This window comes from Carettochelys insculpta, chromosome 27 (assembly GCF_033958435.1).
Source record: "Carettochelys insculpta isolate YL-2023 chromosome 27, ASM3395843v1, whole genome shotgun sequence".
NCBI classification, from domain to species: domain Eukaryota; kingdom Metazoa; phylum Chordata; order Testudines; family Carettochelyidae; genus Carettochelys; species Carettochelys insculpta.
The window spans coordinates 10,911,377-10,928,749 of record NC_134163.1 but is presented as its reverse complement, the minus strand read 5'-3'; the positions used below and the strand labels follow the sequence as shown (position 1 = coordinate 10,928,749).

General features: G+C 49.5%; 1 protein-coding gene across 1 annotated transcript in view; it reads left to right on the top strand.

Annotated features, from left to right (window-relative positions):
• The window catches only part of CELF5 (CUGBP Elav-like family member 5), a 66,179-nt gene that overhangs the window by 13,260 nt on the left and 35,546 nt on the right, over window positions 1-17,373 (top strand). The window contains exon 2 of the mRNA XM_074978616.1: window positions 403-485. Coding sequence (XP_074834717.1) covers window positions 403-485 — 83 coding nt within the window. The remainder of the gene's footprint in view (window positions 1-402; window positions 486-17,373) is intronic.

The following is a 17,373-nucleotide window of genomic DNA, read 5'->3' as shown; positions in this document are numbered from 1 at the left end:
GCTGAGTGCAGCAGAGCCTAAACACCTTTAAATCTGGTCCCAGCCCCTTATGCCCTTTTATATTATTTGTCTAGTGTCTTTCCTGGTGTTTGCGACACCTCCCGATTTAGTAACATCTGCGCCTTTGATTAACAAGTTTTCACCCCTTCTTGCAGGTAATTAAGATGTTAAATAAAAACTCAGGCCTACCAGGGCTGCCTGCCCCAGGCTTGACACCTCTCTGAACTCGGTACAGGAAGGATAGAGCACGGAGCTGTTCTGGGCATGGGGATGTGTAAGTCATGGGACATGCTGTTATCATGAATAGTTGGGGTTTTTTTTGGGGGGGGGGAGGGGGGCATTTAATGTTGTTGCATGTCAGCAACTGTGTGCCTAATTTGGCATTTGCTCTATCCGCTGCAGGTTGTGCATTTCTCACATACTGTGCCAGAGATTCTGCCATCAAAGCCCAGACTGCGCTGCATGAACAGAAGACTTTGCCAGGGGTAAGTCCCAGTGGTTGATGAATTATGGTCTGTGGCTTTCTTGGCTTGAGCTGGGGCCATGAACTGAAGGTATACTTGGCTTTGATTCCTTTTGCTTTCTCGAAGAGCAGGTTGGTTTGGTGGTTACAATAGGGAGCTGTGAGACAAACCTCTGGGCTGGCTTTTTGATCCTACTAGAGGCTTACCATGTGTGCAAGCAAATCACGTCACGGCTGTGTGCCTCAGTTTCCCCCATGTAAAACAGGATCTGATGCTACTTACTCACACCACCAGGAAACGGTCATGTTAAAGGGTGGAAGATGTGGCACAGGAGGCAGGTACCTTCTTTAGGTGCGCAGCCTGTGAGGAGGAGTAATGCAGGAAAGAAGATGAGATAAGGCATGTGATACTGGAACTTTTTCCCAGGTTTCCAAGGCTCATTTGCACATCAGGTACTGCTCCTTGTCAGTTGCGTGCTTGAGTGACCACCCAGGAGAGAGTTAAATGCTGCTCAGTTAACCTGGTCTGGGAAATTCATAATCCAACTGAACTACGGATGTTGCCGGACCAGAGAATTCTGGTTTTTAGAGGTACATCCGATAAATGCATTTTAGGCAAGCTATGAAACAGCCACCAGCCAACAGCAGAATTTATCCACAACATGGGCTATGTTAGAATCATGGGCCCGAAGGTGAAAAGCTCCAAGACACATCCGGCAGTGTGTGTTTCTACTGGTTGTGCACATCCTCACATGCCTTAGTGCACATAACAAAATTTATTCTACACATGGATGTTAAAAATTAGAGGGAACGCTGCTCCTCATACGTTTCTACCACCAGAGTGCCTGGCCTAGTTGTTCAGGGTTATGTTGTAGAGCCCTGACACAATGTTGAGCTCAATTACTGAGACTGACTAGACCATGGAGGAGAAATGTCCCTGCTTATGCAGAGACCCATCCCATTGCTCAGAAGCAAAATCCATTGAACTGGTGAGACTGAGAATTCTGGACTCCCATTGGTAACGCTGTGCCCTTCTGGGGTATGCAGTCACTGAGAAATCTCCATGGGAAGACCAGAGGGATCATTCAGCATGGGTTTGTTCTATGGTGTCGGGAATCAACCCCCAGATAGTGTTCCCTGTAAGCTGAGCCCTTGGCTGGTCGCCCATGAGAGACTCAAGTGCTGCCCCACTCACTTTTTACTGGTGGTGCATACCTGCACGTGCCAGAAATTTATTCAGCCCACAGACGGAAAAAAATTGGAGGGAACACTGCCCCGAAGTCACCCCTATTTGTGCACAGATTGTTCGTCTCCTTTGCAAGGCAATGACGCTGGATTTTAAAAAAAAAATCTGCCATCCGTGTTTTCTCTGGGCTGAGCTTGTTTTTTCCCCACTTTGGGGTTTGAGCAAGGGTGCTGAAAAGGTTCCTTTGTAGGTGAGGAGGCGGAGGACTCGGGTACTTATAGACAGAAGCTCACGGGAGACCCTAAGTGCTTACGGCAGCAGGATAATTAATGTAAACCAGGGATCTCTGGAGAGGGGTTAGGAATTTTTAACCATAACATTTCCCCTTTAACTCCTGCAGGGCCAGAAAGCTTCTGTCGCCTCTCCCAGCCCCTGGATCTGTGTTTGCAATAGGCAGGAAGGCTCACAAGTTTTTTAATTGCAGCTTCATTGAGTCTCTTTTGGGTGCTGTCCTTGCTGATACCAGCGGTGGGTGTTCCAGGTTATTTTAGGGCACAGATGAGAGCAGAAAAGAAATACATTCTCAGATATTATTTGACTTAATTTTCTTCAGGGGATAAGTTAGCATGTCAGGAAAAGGCATTATAATCTTCCACAAGCATTAGACCAGCAAGGGATATAGAGAATGAGGGAGTATTATCACAGTATAGAAATTATACAGGTCACGGTTAGTGCTGTAATTCAACATACGGTGAATGGGAACCTCGTCAGTACAGCAGCTGAAGAGCAAATACAGTGTATATTCAAGGCTCCGTGTCTTCCATACTAGCCTAGATTTGGCAGCAAGACCTTCTCTGGATTCTGATTCATCTTCCTTTATGCTCAAAATGGCGATTCCTATGGAATTCAATCCCAAAACAACAGCATGAGCAGTAGCCCCCGTGTTGTTTAGTGTGAGAGGAAGTGCAACTTATTTTATACTCTCTCCACATGTTGACACTGCTGTGGAGTTTGGTTTTGAGTTGACAAAGCAAAACTGCTTTTCCTGAGAAGCTGAAGATTGTTGGTATTTGGGTATGAGCATATTTAAGGCTTTTGGTACTTGGGAAGGTGGTTCCTTGGGATGGTGGGAAATGAATCCTTCATTGTTCAAATGGTTAAGAATTATAATGTCATTATTGGGCTTCAGAGTTAACATTGGGGTGCACTGGCATCAATGTAGGTTTCCTCCCACCCTAACCAAAACCCAGAATCAGGGGGTTTCAGCTTCAGAATTCAAAGCACAAGGCCTTGACCCATCAGGAGGCTGAGGGTAGAGTATGGAGCTTTTCACCTTCAAGTCCATAATTCTAATTTAGCCCAATGTTGTTGATGAATTCTGCTGTTGTCTGGTGGCTGTTTTGTAGCTTGCCTCAAATGCAGTTTTACAGGTTGTGCCTCTAAAAACTGGAGTTCTCTGGTCCATCAACATCCATGGTTCAGCAAGTCCATGGATGTTCCCAGACCAGAGAACCCCGGTCTGGAGCCCTTGCACCTGCACCGGAGCCATGGCTTGGACCAGAGTCACAGAGCTCCAGGCAGGGCAGGAGCCCAAGGTGGCGGCAGCAAAGCTGCAGCCATGGCTGGATCCATGAAGCCATGGCTGTGGCCAGCCCAGAGCCCTAAACAGTGCAGTACAGTGAGGTGGGCCTGCATCCAAAGCTGGAGCTCACGGCCAAGAGCAGTGGGGCTGAGCCAGGGCTGGCGGCTTTGGGATGGGCAACAGAGGGCTGCAGCGGGCAGCATCCAGAGCAGGGGTGGAAGTAGGGGGCTGGCTGGAGCGGGAATTGGGGCAGAGATGGGCTGGGAGCCGGGGGCAGGGGACCTTCCCCTGGTCCGGCAAATCCTCTTTTTCAGGACTGGTCAGGTGCCAGACCTTGGAGGTCCAACCTGTAGCTGGTTTTAGTACATTTCCCTGTGGACAGCTGGCTGCATCTCAAAAACCATCACCAAAACCAGCACAAATTGGCCCCCCTTGCTGGATCTCTCAAGAGAGCAGTGATTGATTGCAACCAGTGGAAAGGCGAATAATAATCTGGGGGTTTCTCAGCCTGATCTAAGGTTCTGTAGTTGGAGTCAAAGAGGAATGGTCTTGATTTGTTTTCTTGTAGCTCTCTGGAGTGCAGCATAGCTAGAATCATGACCTGGGAACCAGGCCTCCTCAGTTCTACTCCAAGCTCTGTTTCTGATTGGCTTTGTGTCCTTGGTCAAGCCACTTGACACGCCCCCGCCCCCCCCAGCACACACCCCAAAAGCATTATTCTGTGGCTTTGTCTACACTTGCAATTGATTGACAAAACTTTTGCCATTCACAGGTGCTTAAAGCCCCTCCCCCACAAACAACAAAAGTTCAGCTGGGGCAAGTGCAAATATGAAGGCTGTAAGTGAAAGCCACTGGTGTGGGTTAGAAGCATTTTGTCAGCCAAAGAGCCAGCAAACAGCTTTCGCAGGTGCTGACTTTTAGCAACAGAGCTATGTGGATACAGCCTTGTCACAGCTTTGGCAGGATAAGGCCTCCCTGGTGTAAATGGGAATCCAGACTGTGATATCTCATCTTATCCATCTGTAAAATCTATCTAATGCAGGTTTATCCTGATGGCCATCGCTGTTGTGTCTGAGCTGCTCCATGTAAAATCAATAGCGAAGTCCATAGAGGACTTCCTGGAATTTCTGGTAAACCTCCTCTTGTGGAGCCACAGTTCTCCTTGTGGTACCGTTTTTTATACCGTTGGTGACTGGGTGGGGTTTACTGGGAGGAAGTCAGTGCTCTGAGTGCCATTCTCAAGGTGGCAAGGCTTTTTGAAGAGGAAAGTGTTGAAGCATTTCCTAGAGAAAGTCAGACTCCAGGTTCACCTCGGCTCCTCTGGGGGTTTATTCCAGACTCAGATTCCCTCATTCACATGCTTTGGTCTGAGCTCTGTGGTTTGCATTGTCCCAGGTGGGTGCAGCTTTTGCAATGGCTCATGATCAAAATGCAGTCTTCAATGCCTCACGGGCTTGAGCAATTCTTGGCTTTGGAAATTAAAACCAAAGCCCTTCAACCTGATGCGCCTGCTGACTAGGGGCCCAGGAAAGGACTTGAGCACGGGTCTGACATCCTCATGGAGAAAGCAGGCAGCTGCATTCTGTACCAGCTGGAGCCTGTGCATCATCTGCACTATCAGTTTCAGATCCAGTGATTCACAGTAACCCAGCCTGGTGGTGGCCAATGCATGGATCCCAGCGGCAAGAACCTAGCCTGGGAAGAAAGGGTGGAGAACCCTGGCAAGCTGGAGGTGAGAAGAGGCATTAGTGCTTACTGCCTGCTCATTCAAGCTTGGTGGGCATCAAATGGGACCTCAAGATTTTCACCCTACTTTGATGAATGGAGGCTCCATGAGTTTCTTGGAAAATGGAGACAACAGCTAGGTCTACATAGTGGATGCTACAGCAGCACATGGTGTGGATGCCTGCTACAGCAACGGAAGTGATTATTCCATTTTCATAGTCAGTCCACCCTTCTGAGAGGCAGGGAGACTTCTCTTGTCAACCTCGCCACGTCAATGCCTGTGTTTAGATCAGTGTAACTCCATCTCTCAGAGGGTGTGAATTTTTCATGCTCATGAGCATCCCAGCTGGGTCAGCCTAAGTTGTAGGAGCCAGCCAGGTCAACATCTCAGCCAGTGCTTCAGAGCCTTTTCCTTTTCTGAATAACATCGCTTCAGTTTTGGCTGGGCTCTGTGTGAGCCAGCTGCTCTCCAGCCGATCGCTAATTTCCAGTCAACATTCTGACATGTTCGTAGCAGTGGCATTTGCCTCGACTGAGAGTGAGATCTAGAATAGAATGTCATCAGTATGTTGTCGGCAGTTGAACACCTGGTATCCCCCCAGCTCTCGCAATGGTCTCACGTAGATTTTGAAGAGAAGAGGGGATAGTATGGACCCCAGCGGGGTGCCACAAATGAGAGGCTTTGGAGAGGTGTAACAGATAACCTATTACCTCTCTCTGATTACAGCTGGAGAGGAAGGATTGGAGCCAATACAGAGCAAAGGAGTAATATTTGCCTGCCTTGCAAGAAAAGTGCTTTGAGATCCTGAGAGGAAAAGTTCAACACCACAAGGGCGAAGTAACCTGTTATTTCCAACATAAAAATGTCATTCTTCATCCCCATAGCTGAATGTTTCAAATGGACCTTTCCTAGGTGATGCTGAATGAGAGTATCAGAGGGGTAGCTGTGTTAGTCTGTATCCACAAAAATAATGAAAAGTCCTGTGGTACCTTACAGACTAACAGATTTTTTGGAGCATAAGCTTTCATGGGCAAAGACCTGCTTTGTCAGATGCATGTTGTGAAGATTCCAGAGCTGAATCAGAGACTTCTTGGACATAGGATGCACAGTGACACACAGGTCTCCATTCTACCTTAGTATAACCTCCTGGAGGTCAATTTATTGCAGAAGAAATGTTGTTAGCTCATTCTACATGGGAAATATGCAAAGCTAACCCCTGGCGTGGCCATGAGCCAAACAGACAATATTCCACAAACCCTCCTGTTTTGCGCATCCCACCCCAGAAGGCTTTCCAGAGCCTTCCAGAGCTCTCTAGAAGCCAGCCTCATCTCTCCCTGCTGTACAGTTTTTGCAATTCATATTGAGTTACCAGGTTCTCAGTTTTTGTCCTAGGCTCTTGAAATCTCAGATCAACCAGAGATTATTTGAAACTCCTTTAGCAGGTGAGATTAGACCACCTTAAGCAAATACTTGTCTAGTTCTTCCCCAGCAAGCTGAACCTGGTGCAATTAGTCAAGATCCTTATGGCACGCAACTCCATATAGACAGAGGTCCATCTTCCAGCTAATGGAAGGTTTTGGAGGGTCTGCATTTATTTTTAAGGCATCTTAGGGCTTGGGTGTGTGGAATTCAAAGCAGCCCTGGTACTAAGAGAGCAGCCTTGGGCAGGTTCACTCAGATGGTAAAGGTAAGTTTGAATAATCCCTCTTTGATTATGTTTGGAATCTGGAGCAAGTGGAGCATCACAAATAATGAAGAGATCTAAACAACTAATCCTGGCCCCAAAGCCCCACAGGCACTCCATCTGACCTAAATTTTTCCACACATCTTTGGTTTTCTGTCCAAGGTCCACACCCCATGAGGCTGCTGTCTACACAAGGCCCAGAGCTGAGTCCTGTGCAGCATTGGCTGTAGAGCCCTCCAGAGCTCTGCCGTTTATGTCAGAGGCAGAGATGGCCTTTGGATTCAACAGCTGTTCTGCAAACCTCCCCCTCAGAATTCCCCAGCTCTCGTTCCTGCAGATTGACTGGGCAGCCACTGAACCATGATGGAATCTTTTCCATATGCAACGGTGCCGACAGCCACTGCGGGACTTGAGGCAAGTGGAGAAGGGGCCGTCTCCTTGCCCTGGAAGGTGTGGGGCCAAGGGCAGAAGGGGCGAGGCTTAGGGCAATCAGCCCCGCCCCTGCCGTGCTCCCTCAGAGCCAAACGCACAGTGGAGGCACAGCGCTGCCACAGCCTTTCAAAGGGGCCTGGAACTTTGGCTGCTGCTGCTTTGGCAGTGATGGTGTCTGGAGCTCCAGGCCCCTTTAAAAGGCTGGGCCCCAGCACAATTTTCCCCTTTGCCTCCCCTCCCTCCACCTTCGGCAAATCCAGGTGCCCTGGGAACTCTGCCCCAGCCCTGGGGCAAGCAGATCGTCCTGAGAAAGAAAGGGACAGGTGCTAAGCTCTTTTCCCCAGATCATCCTGTGGAGGGCTACCAGTAGCTCTGAAATGTATCTCTGCAACAGGGGTGAGCAGACTTTTTACATCAGGCTCCTGTTTTGGTTCCTGCCGTTATCAAGGGCCCCACAACCTGTCCAGTGTAATCCAAACCCATGGAAATTTTGGTTATGTTCATGCAAAAAGCAAAACAAAACAAAACAAATAAAACACCTTTTGGCCCATGTAAGAAAATCAGTCTGTAGAACATAAAAACATTATTAATCGGTATAGAAATGTGAATACACGGACATAAGAAGAATGACAGAATTCAATGATTTTAATGAGATGGATGAGCCTGAGACTCAGCAGCCAATCGTGCTGCACTCCACTTACGAAATTTCACTCCCTTACCCCTCAAGCAGTCCAGCCCTCCACTTTGCACACCCATGATCTAGGAGGTCTAGATGGAGGTGGTGTCTCTGGTCTGAACATGAGAGCATCAGGCCTTTGGCCTCCTGTTTAATCTATTGTACTCACAGTGTGTCAATCAGGGTGTAGGTGCGTCACCCATCACCCTCTCTTTGCTCCCCAGAGCACTTTTCCTTGGCTGGTTGAAGTGACATAATATCTCAATAGCCCATGCCTTTGATTTGAGATTGCGCTTTCCCTTGCAGCCTTCTGAAAGGAGTGAAAGAGGTTATTAATGACATGCAGTGATCACACGCGCCAAAGTTAAAGCATCTCGCTAAGTGAAATCTGAGGGAAAAGCAGCCAGCTTTTCAATATTTCGGAGAAACGCTTTGTGTCTCTTTTCATTTGCAGCCAGACAGTTGCAAATTGCATAAAATTGCTCCCAAAGAAGGAGGCAAGGGAGGGGGGAGGGAAGTGTGATTCTGCTGGCAAAGTACAGTTACAGTTTTCTATCTATGCAGAACAAAGACGAGCTTGCTGAAAGGTAGGCAAATAAGTGGCAGAAATTGGTATCGATCCAAGCTGGGAAGAGGGGTAGGCTGATGAGCAGCAATGGGGGTACGGAGATGCAGATATCTGGGGGCAGGGGGAATGCATGGAGGTGCTGAGAGCCTGGGAACACAGGAACATGAGAACGGAAAATTACAGGGAGGCAGCCACACTAGAGCAAAGTGACGCTGGGAATGCACCAGGGTCTCAGATGCAGCAGAACTAGCTCCTGTGGATTAACGCAGCGATGCAGCAGTGGGAGAATGTCCCGGAACGGCTCCTGATCTTACGTTAGTGCAAGCAAGGGCTGAGTCAGGCCTGCCCATGAGGAAGGCAGCGCCCCAGGGTTAAGGGAGAGACTGTGGGATTGGATGGGTTGAAGGGAGTTGGTCATGGGCAGTGTTCCCTATAAGCTGAGTGCTTGGGCGGCCGCTCAGGAGAGAGTCAGATGCCACCCAGAGCACCCGCAGCTAGCAGCCTGTGTTTCTATTGGTGGTGCGCATCCACACGTGCTCTGGTACACAGAACAAAATTTATTCCACCCATGGGTGGAAAGAATTAAAGGGAACATTGATCATGGGGTCACCAGACTGTCACCTCTAATGCTGGTGTGAATCCAGCCTCGGTCAATATCTCATGCCAGAACTCCTGAGCTGGCTCTGCTCATCCAGGATGCCAGGGGAAGCTTTTGGGAGCTAGGTTTAGGGCTCGAAGATTTGAACAGGGCTGAAGGCTGGATTCTGATCTCCCATTCCTGAAGTGGTCACAGCAGGTCCTATTTCAGGCCTGGCATCCACACAGGGTAAGAGAAGCTTGCGCAGCTGCTGCCCTGTGCTGTCCTCTTTTTGTGGGTGTTTAGAGTAGAGATCCTCCAGCTTCTGGTGCAGCTTACGGAGAACAGCCTTCACAGAAATGTCAGCATTAGAAAGCAGCAATGCGGGGAGCACACTAGGGCCAGATTTGGCGCCAGCTGACTGCAACTCACATTCAGCTCCGTGGGAATCCCATCTGCTTGTTCCACAGGTGAACCTGGCCCCAGGGCAGTGCACGAGAACAGATGAAATCATGCATAGAATGTGTACAGGGAGAATGGGCTAACAAGATAAACATTGGGTTCTGCTACCTCGGGGTTTGGAGAGCTAATCAAATTAAAGGGCGATATGTGGCCAAAAAAGGCATGGTTGTGATCTCTTCCTGCACACAAGTGCGTGCCCGCCTCTTGTGGAAATATACAAGCACATAGGCTGTGCACACTCCCTTACCAATGGCACAAGTGTAGGCATATTGCTCAACTGGGGGTCTCCTCTGAGCAGGCTCATGCCCACACGTGTGAACAAAGACACCCAAACGACAGAAAGACACACATTTCTTCCTAAACACACCCACTCTCCCCAATGCATTTGCATGCCCACTCTCCTCACACGCACAGATGTGAGTACACACATTCTCCGTACACACACAATTGTGGGCACTCCCAGTCTCACGCATACACACGTGCAAGAGCACACTGGCCTTCACACGTGTTCAGACCACTGTAAATTTCCCCTCTCACACGCTGGCTCCTCATCATCCCTGCAGTGAGGATTTCCAGCTGGGCCTGGTTTTTCCATGTGTGCGTTGTTATGGTAGGAGGGTTTTCTATCTCTCTATCTGCATCCTTCGAAAAGAGGAGCCGCAGCAGCCTGGCTGTCAGGAAGTGAGCGGCACCGTTAGTGGTTGCCATGGGAACAGGGAGTTAATTAAGGCCTGTACGCCAAGGCCTGGGTGGAGAGGTCCCCATCACAGCCTAGTTCTGAAGCACAGAACCACCGGCCTCCTGTTTCTCAACAACAAAAGAACGTTAAATTAGCAGGGCCCCATCTCTCCCAAATCACTGTAATTAAGCTGCAGTGGGGGAGGGGTGACTGTGTAACAGGTGCTGCTGCATCCTGCAGTCATTCAGGTTTGAACTCTTTGGAGAACAGCAGATATCTACCAAGAGGAGCCAAGTTTTAGCAGGTGTCTGAAGGATGCTGTTCTGGAGGGGGAAAGCTATGGTTCCTGCTGCTCTCCCAGCCTTAGCGAAAACCTTCCAACCACCCCTTGCCTGATCTCAGCCTCTTGGCCTGAGACTAAGCCTTCTGGGGAATTTCTCAGGCCCTTGGGCCTACCTCTTGAATCTCAGGACCTTCAGCATCTCTCCAGGGGCTGTGAGTGGAATGTCCAGGGGCATTTCAACTTTTGACAGTTATGCTGAATTGCCCAGAGGAGCAGTGGGGAGCTGAGACTTGTCCAATCAGCTCCTAACCCTGCTGTCATCAAGACTCCCTCCAGGCACAGGGGAAATGTATTAATTTTGCTCAATTAAAACAAGAAATCAATGTATTTGCAAAGCTAATTCATTTGCAAGGGCAAGCGAGAAGATGGGGCAGATGGTGTATGATGGAGCATCCACCAAGAGGAAAGCAACAAGAGGTCTCCTGGTTTGCCTCATTGGCTAGGTTGCCCCTATACGCTCATACAAGGAACATCCCACACTCCTTTGGGTACCAGAGAAGCCAGAGGGGACGAGAGGACCCTTCTTATGCAAAATGATGTGTGTGCAAGCAGTAGAGAACCAAGAGAGGAGGAAAGTGTGCTGTTGGTAAGAAGATAGAGGAGAGCTTTGTGCAGGAGCCTGCTGTGATGTTCATTTTCCCTACTAGGGAAGATCCTCTGCCTGATATCTCCCAAGAGGTTCAGACAACTTTATTCATCACCATCAGAGCTGGGTAAATTTCATATGTTTGAACAGCATCGGTGCTGTGGTCTCCCATAGCAAACATCCTTATGCAGCAACATGGGACATCTTGTTTGCCAGACTAAGCTGGCACGAAGACTCTTTCCTATTCTGCCTCTGTCAGATGGGGGCACTGTCCCCAGAAATTGTGTTCCCCTGGATTTGCAAGAGGGAGCCCTGCTATACCCCCAAAATAGAATATGGGGGAATGGCCAAGCTGCTATTCCTCAGGACCTCAGTTGGAGTGAGGGAGAAGTTGGCTTTCCTTTGCTCAGCTGTGAGACCACAAAGGCATATAATAAAAGGCCACCAGGAAACAGGTAGGGTGAGTCACTGTGGCAGGGTGTGTCTCCCCAGCACTAGGGGAGCGTGGAAGAGAATGGACCTGGAAATTACAGGTGATATTTGCATTTCGCTGACGGCCCAAGATCCAGTTATCCACAGAAGAGTAAGTCAACAGTCTGAGCACCTGCCTGTTTGTTCATTTTCATTTATACTAGAGAGCCCTAGGTAATCCAGGGTTCAATGGCACAAGTAATCTTAAGTGATCATCTCAGACACCCTTTGGAGATGGTTGTGAGACGCCCTCCAAAACTCACATTTCAAACTTTCTTGGTGCATCTGTACCAGCAGCAGGGGAAGACCAGCTGTAGATGCCTTAGCCTACTTGGCATTGTGGGCAGGTCCTACTCATGAGAGGGAAGCTTTGAGAAGCCCATTCATAATGATCTCGCAGATCTTTGCACAGTGTGAAGCTGGGCTCACTAGCCAACGCAGTTTCAGTGCACAGGCTCAAGAGAGACTGAGGAGCAGTGACTCTCAGGTCTCCTGCAGGCCTGCTCCATTTGGCCCTGGTGGATCCATTTGGCCCTGGAGGATCAATGCATCTGTAATCGGTTCATCGGCTGCCGATTTATCACATCTACTTTAGATGCAGTAAATCAGTCTCCGAGCTTGCTCCCACCAATGCCACTACTCCACCAAGATGTGAAGAGTAGTCAGTGTTGACGACAGAGCAGCCCCGGTCCACCTGACTACACGCGAGATGCCAGGGTAGATAAGCTGACTCCAGCTACGTTGTTTGTGTAGCTGAAGTAGATTGACAGTGAGTGTCAACAAGGCCTTATGATGGACCAGGTAGGGCAGAGATGAAGATAACACCATTCTCTGCATGAACTACATGCTTAGCAATGTGTGTTACCCCCTCCTTTCTGCCTCATTGCTGGTATGTGGTTGGAGTAACAGGGTGACTGTGCCACAGTGCTTTATTAATGTAGCTCCCCAGTTCTTTCTCTGATCCTGCCTGACCTGTTTCAAGTAGGGGAGGGGAACACAAGTGGCCAGGAGCCCAGGACAGAGGGTCACTGTTAAGTTTCATAGGGTTTAGAGTCAGAAAGAACCAAAGATCTCCTACCTGGCCTCTTCCATATCACAGACCTTGAAATTTCACTCAGATAACTCTCTATAAAGCCCAGAGACTTTCCTCAGAAGACCTTCCCACAGGCAGACAGCAAGAGAGACAGAAGTGCCACCCAAGTGAGATTGGGAAGAGGTGATCTAAGGGATGCAACAGTGATGGGTTTGGGAGATATGCATACAGAATAATAATAAAATCCCAACCACCAAAAACACCAGCCCAAGCCCCTGAAGGACTGGTCTTGTGAATTCTGCTGAAGCAAGATAAATTGAGGCTAGAAATAAGGCACACGTTTATAGCAGAAGAGATCATGGGCCAGTTGTGCACCTCACCTTGGGACAGGGCAGCGCCTCCTTTCATCGAAGTCTTTGAATTAAGCGTGGATGTCTTCGTCAGAGAGCGGCTATAGCTCAAGCAGAAGTTATGGGTCTGGCGCTGAGGATCAGTGGATGACATGCTGCACCTTGTGCTATGCTGGAGGTCAGGATAGATGATCATAATGGACCCTTTTGGCCTTTGAATCAATGAATCTGCTCTAGTAAAGCTTTCAGGGTGTTCAGGGCAGGCATAGGAGAGAGACTATGGGTCAGCAGGCCTGTGGATGGGTGCAGAGAAGGGGCCAGTTGCCCCTGGACCCAGCACTTCAAAGGGGCCTGGAGCTCCAGCCGCTGCCGAAGTAGCAGTGGAAGCTGGAGCTCCAGACCCCTTTGAAACACCGTGGAAAGCTGAATGGTGGAAGACAGCCATGTACAGACAGCCAGGCTGAGTGAAGGACAGTGATACTTGTGGTCCGTGTGTAGCTCTAAGGGAACATGTGGGGGGGCCCCAGGCTAACTGCCCTAAGTGCTGCCCCTTTTGCCCTTGGCCCCACCTTCCACCTTGTCCCCATGCCCAAGGTGGCTGTCAGTGCCACTGTGGGCCACTTTCTACTCTTATTTAGCCCAGAGAGGAAGCCGTGCTAGTCTATACACTATCAAAACAAAAAGCAGTCAAGTAGCACTTTGAAGACTAGCAAAATAGTCTCACCTAATAAACTATTGCTCACCTAATAAACTATTTTGCTAGTCTTTAAAGTGCTACTTGACTGCTTTTTTTTTTTATTTAGCCCAGTGTAAATCCACCTTGACTCCAGTTCAGGCCAACAGCTTTACTTCAAAACCTGTGTCAACCGGATTTGGGTCTGGATTTTGCTTTCATGAGTTAGATTTCTTTTGGGAATTGTGCTTTTGATTTCTTTTATGGCTTGTGGAAAGGACTCCAGGAGAGTTGGCCAACTCCTCTTACCACCTTTCTGCCTGTCACCTCCAATGGGACCAATTGAAAGGGAGCGGAAGGACCAGAATGATGGGGAAGCTCATTTGATGCCCTTGATTTCAGGGGTGTTGCCCTCTGGTGTGCTAAAGCATGGGTTCAAGTGAGGGCAGAATGACCCGTGGAAGAACCCACTTCGGGGTACATCTGCCCAAGAGCCTGCAGCATGACAAGGCCCATAATTGCAGTGACAGGACGAATGCCTATGTTGGTTATCTGATGATAATGTATGGTAATGGTGCTGTCACTTCCATAGGGATATCAGGGAGATCCAAAGACTTTCTGAGTCACTGTGGTAAGGAGCTTGCCTTGCTGGTGAAGGAGCAGGAGCAGGAGGGAAGATGGGGTAACCACTTGCATTAGGGAAAAGTAAGAAGCTGCAGAGCACCCAAGGAGGTGAAACGACTGATCTTTTGGGTCACTGTCCATCGCTTGGCCTGGCTGTCTGTACACGGCTGTCTTCTGCCATTCAGAGCTCATCTTCCAGAGGCACGGGGACAATTTCCCTCTCTGCCTGCCTGTCACTCACTGCTGGCTGGGCCAGCAAAAGGAAGACCCCAGTCCTGCTCTGCTTGAAATGATGGCCTTCAGAAGAGGCTTGTGTAACATCTCAATCTGATTCTCCAAGGACAATCTGCCACCACATAACTCCACAAAGGTAGGGTGTAGCACTTAGAGCAGGAGGCATGGCATCAGGACCCCTAGTTATGCTGTGTGTTATTGGGTAAGTCAGATCTTCTGCCTCAGTTTCCCCCTCTGAAAAATGGGTACTATGGTACTTATGTACCTCATAGGGGGAGGGTGAATGCTTTGAACTGCTGCTGGATGGTGCCAGAGCAGCGTTCAGTACCATATTAATTGCCAGCTTTGCTCATGCTCTCAACAGGGATGCAGAGATCAGTGCAGACTAAACTTCCCATTTTCCACTAGGTGTGTTCTGACAGGTCAAGATTGAGCCTAAAGTGTAGGAGGATGCATACTCTGCTGCTGTTCTCCCTCAGTGTTGTGTTCCAGGGCACTGATACATCCTCACAGGCCCAGATACAGGAGATGAATGTGCAAGTCAGGTTCCAGATGCTGGTGCTCTGAATGGCTGTGTAGTGACTGTGATGATCTCAGGAGGCCGGGTGTTCTAAACTGGCCAGCCATGTAGCAGCCAGTGTCTGTGTGTCCTTGTTTCTAGTGTGGGCCCTTAGGAGCCAGCGCATGCTGTGTTGGTTTCATGGTCTTTGCCTCTGACCCACTTAATGACACTAGGTTACCCTGTGTTGCACCTGAGGGGCTATCCTGCATCACTTACACTTCATTAATAGAGAGCAAGGCCTGCTCCTCCCTTGGGGCTCTTGTCTTCTCAGCAGCATGTGAGTTGCTGAGCATCTCCGCCCAATCTCCCAGGAAGCAAGAGGGGATGATCTCTACCCCTCCTGGAGCAGAAGGCTGTGGGATCACTGGGGCGGCAACTCACGCAAGGTGTCATTGTGGGCGCAGCAGGTGCGGGACTCCCGGGGTGAAATTCTAGGTCCACTGGAATCCATAGGAAAATGCCCACAGCCTTTCTGCAGGAGGATTTCACCCCCCCGCTGTCCTCACTCCTGCAATTGCATCAGAAAACAGGAGCAGGAATGTCACAGTAAAGGAGTTGGAACAGCCACCCAATCCCTCACCCAAATGGGCTTCATATTTCAAACCTGGCCACAGCACATAGCAGGGGTGCAATTTCTGTTACAATTTATAGTGATTCACATTGGAAAGACCTCTTCTGGTCTCCCTCACCGGGAAAGAAATTGGCTGCTCCAGGCCGTCCTTCTGCTCCTCCCACAAGGCAGCTCCTGACCACTTGGGGATCGGCAGGAATTCCGAAGGAGCAATGTTCTAATGTCTGAATGCAGATAGGCTGCTAGCAGCCCTGGGGCCAGTGAGCCCCTCCATCTTAGCTGGCTGCTCCCTGCTGGGAGCCCAGGGAGCTGCTGCATAGGCACTCAGTGCGTGTGTGTAATAGAGAGAGGTGCACACACACAGATAGATGATGTGTGTGCATGTAATAGAGAAGAGGGTGGTGTGGGAGAGAGGCACTGGGTGTATGAGTATGAGCAAGAAGGCGGGTGAAAGAAAGCAAGAGAGGCACTTGCAGAATAGTGTGTGTGTGTGTATGAGAGAGAGGCTGAGGGGACAGACGCACACGGTGTTTGTGTGTGTGAGAGAGAGAGAGAGGAGGGTAAGAGGGAGAGCCACACTCGGTGGGTGTGTCGGGAGGGGGTGTGTGACAGAGCGCAAGAGGGAGGGATTGATTAACCAGGTTCCTTTGCTGGTGTGTCTGGCCGCACCACCACCATGTCGCGGGGAGCGCTTAGCAAGGCCATTGGTCCTCAGCCCGATGGGTCACAGAGCTGACAACGCTGCCTATCATTAGCGGCAGGTAGGAAGCGCCGTGAGGCACTGGCGGTGGGGGCGGGGGGAGCGTGGCCCTTGCTGGCCCAGCAGCGTGTGCTCAATGTTAATGGGATATTCTTCAGAAATGAATAAATAGGTTAATTTTTAATGCTCATCTAAATAATTTAATGAGGAAAATCAAGCTCTGTGTGTGCGGCAGGCTCAGCCTCATAAATCACTAGCAAAAACCCTCAGCAACACCGGGGGTGTGGAGGGGAGATGCCTATGCGGGGGGAGGTGTGTGCATGCCTGGGCAAGAGCACATGTGTAATAAGCATGTGTGTGCATCTGTGCATGTGTGTTTGCTGCTGCATGTTTGTGTGTGGTTTAGTGTGTGTGTGTGTATGGACTGAGGATGTTCATGGGTCTCTGAGACCATAGCTTCATGTGTGTGCATAGACACGCCCCCTGGTCTGTATGTGTGATATGGCAGCTAGAGCCGGGCTCTAGGAGTACCTGATTTTGGTTGTATGTCCAGTTCTGCTACTGACTCACTGGGTGGCCTTAGTCAAGCCACTTCCCCTCCCTGTGCTTCTCTCTCCCCCTCTGTAAAATGAGGGGAGTAAATATTCATCTCTCTCCACAAGGTGGTGTGACTGGAGACCCCACTAAGAAGACGTAGTCATTTCTTCTGTATCACTCTTTGGTCTGGCCACCCCTCTAGTTGTGTGTCTCTGGCCTACGCAGCTTGGTTACCTGCCTAGGCCAAAGTAGAGCTGCTGTAGAATCTCCTTGCATTTATGTCTCTGCATGTGGGGCCTTTTGGGGTTTGCAAGCCAGTGTGACTATGGTGGAGCTGGAATTATACTCCGTCAGCTCCTTAGATCTCTTCTGCCATTGCTAGGGAACCCCTGTGATAAGCAGGGGTCATCTGTCCAGTGCTGGAGACCTCTCGCTGCAAATGTTTAGCAAAGGATCCTGAATTTCTTCTCAAACCACAAATGTCTTTAGCTGTTTTGAAAGGCTTCTATATCTCACCTTCATCTCTATCAAGTGAGAACGAGCCAGGCCCTTCCTCTGCCAGCACAGAATCAGGCTTGGCTGGTACCAGGCCACCTGGTGGGAGTGGAAGTGGGAAACAGGGCTTGTTAATGTAACCCACACACCTACAAGGTG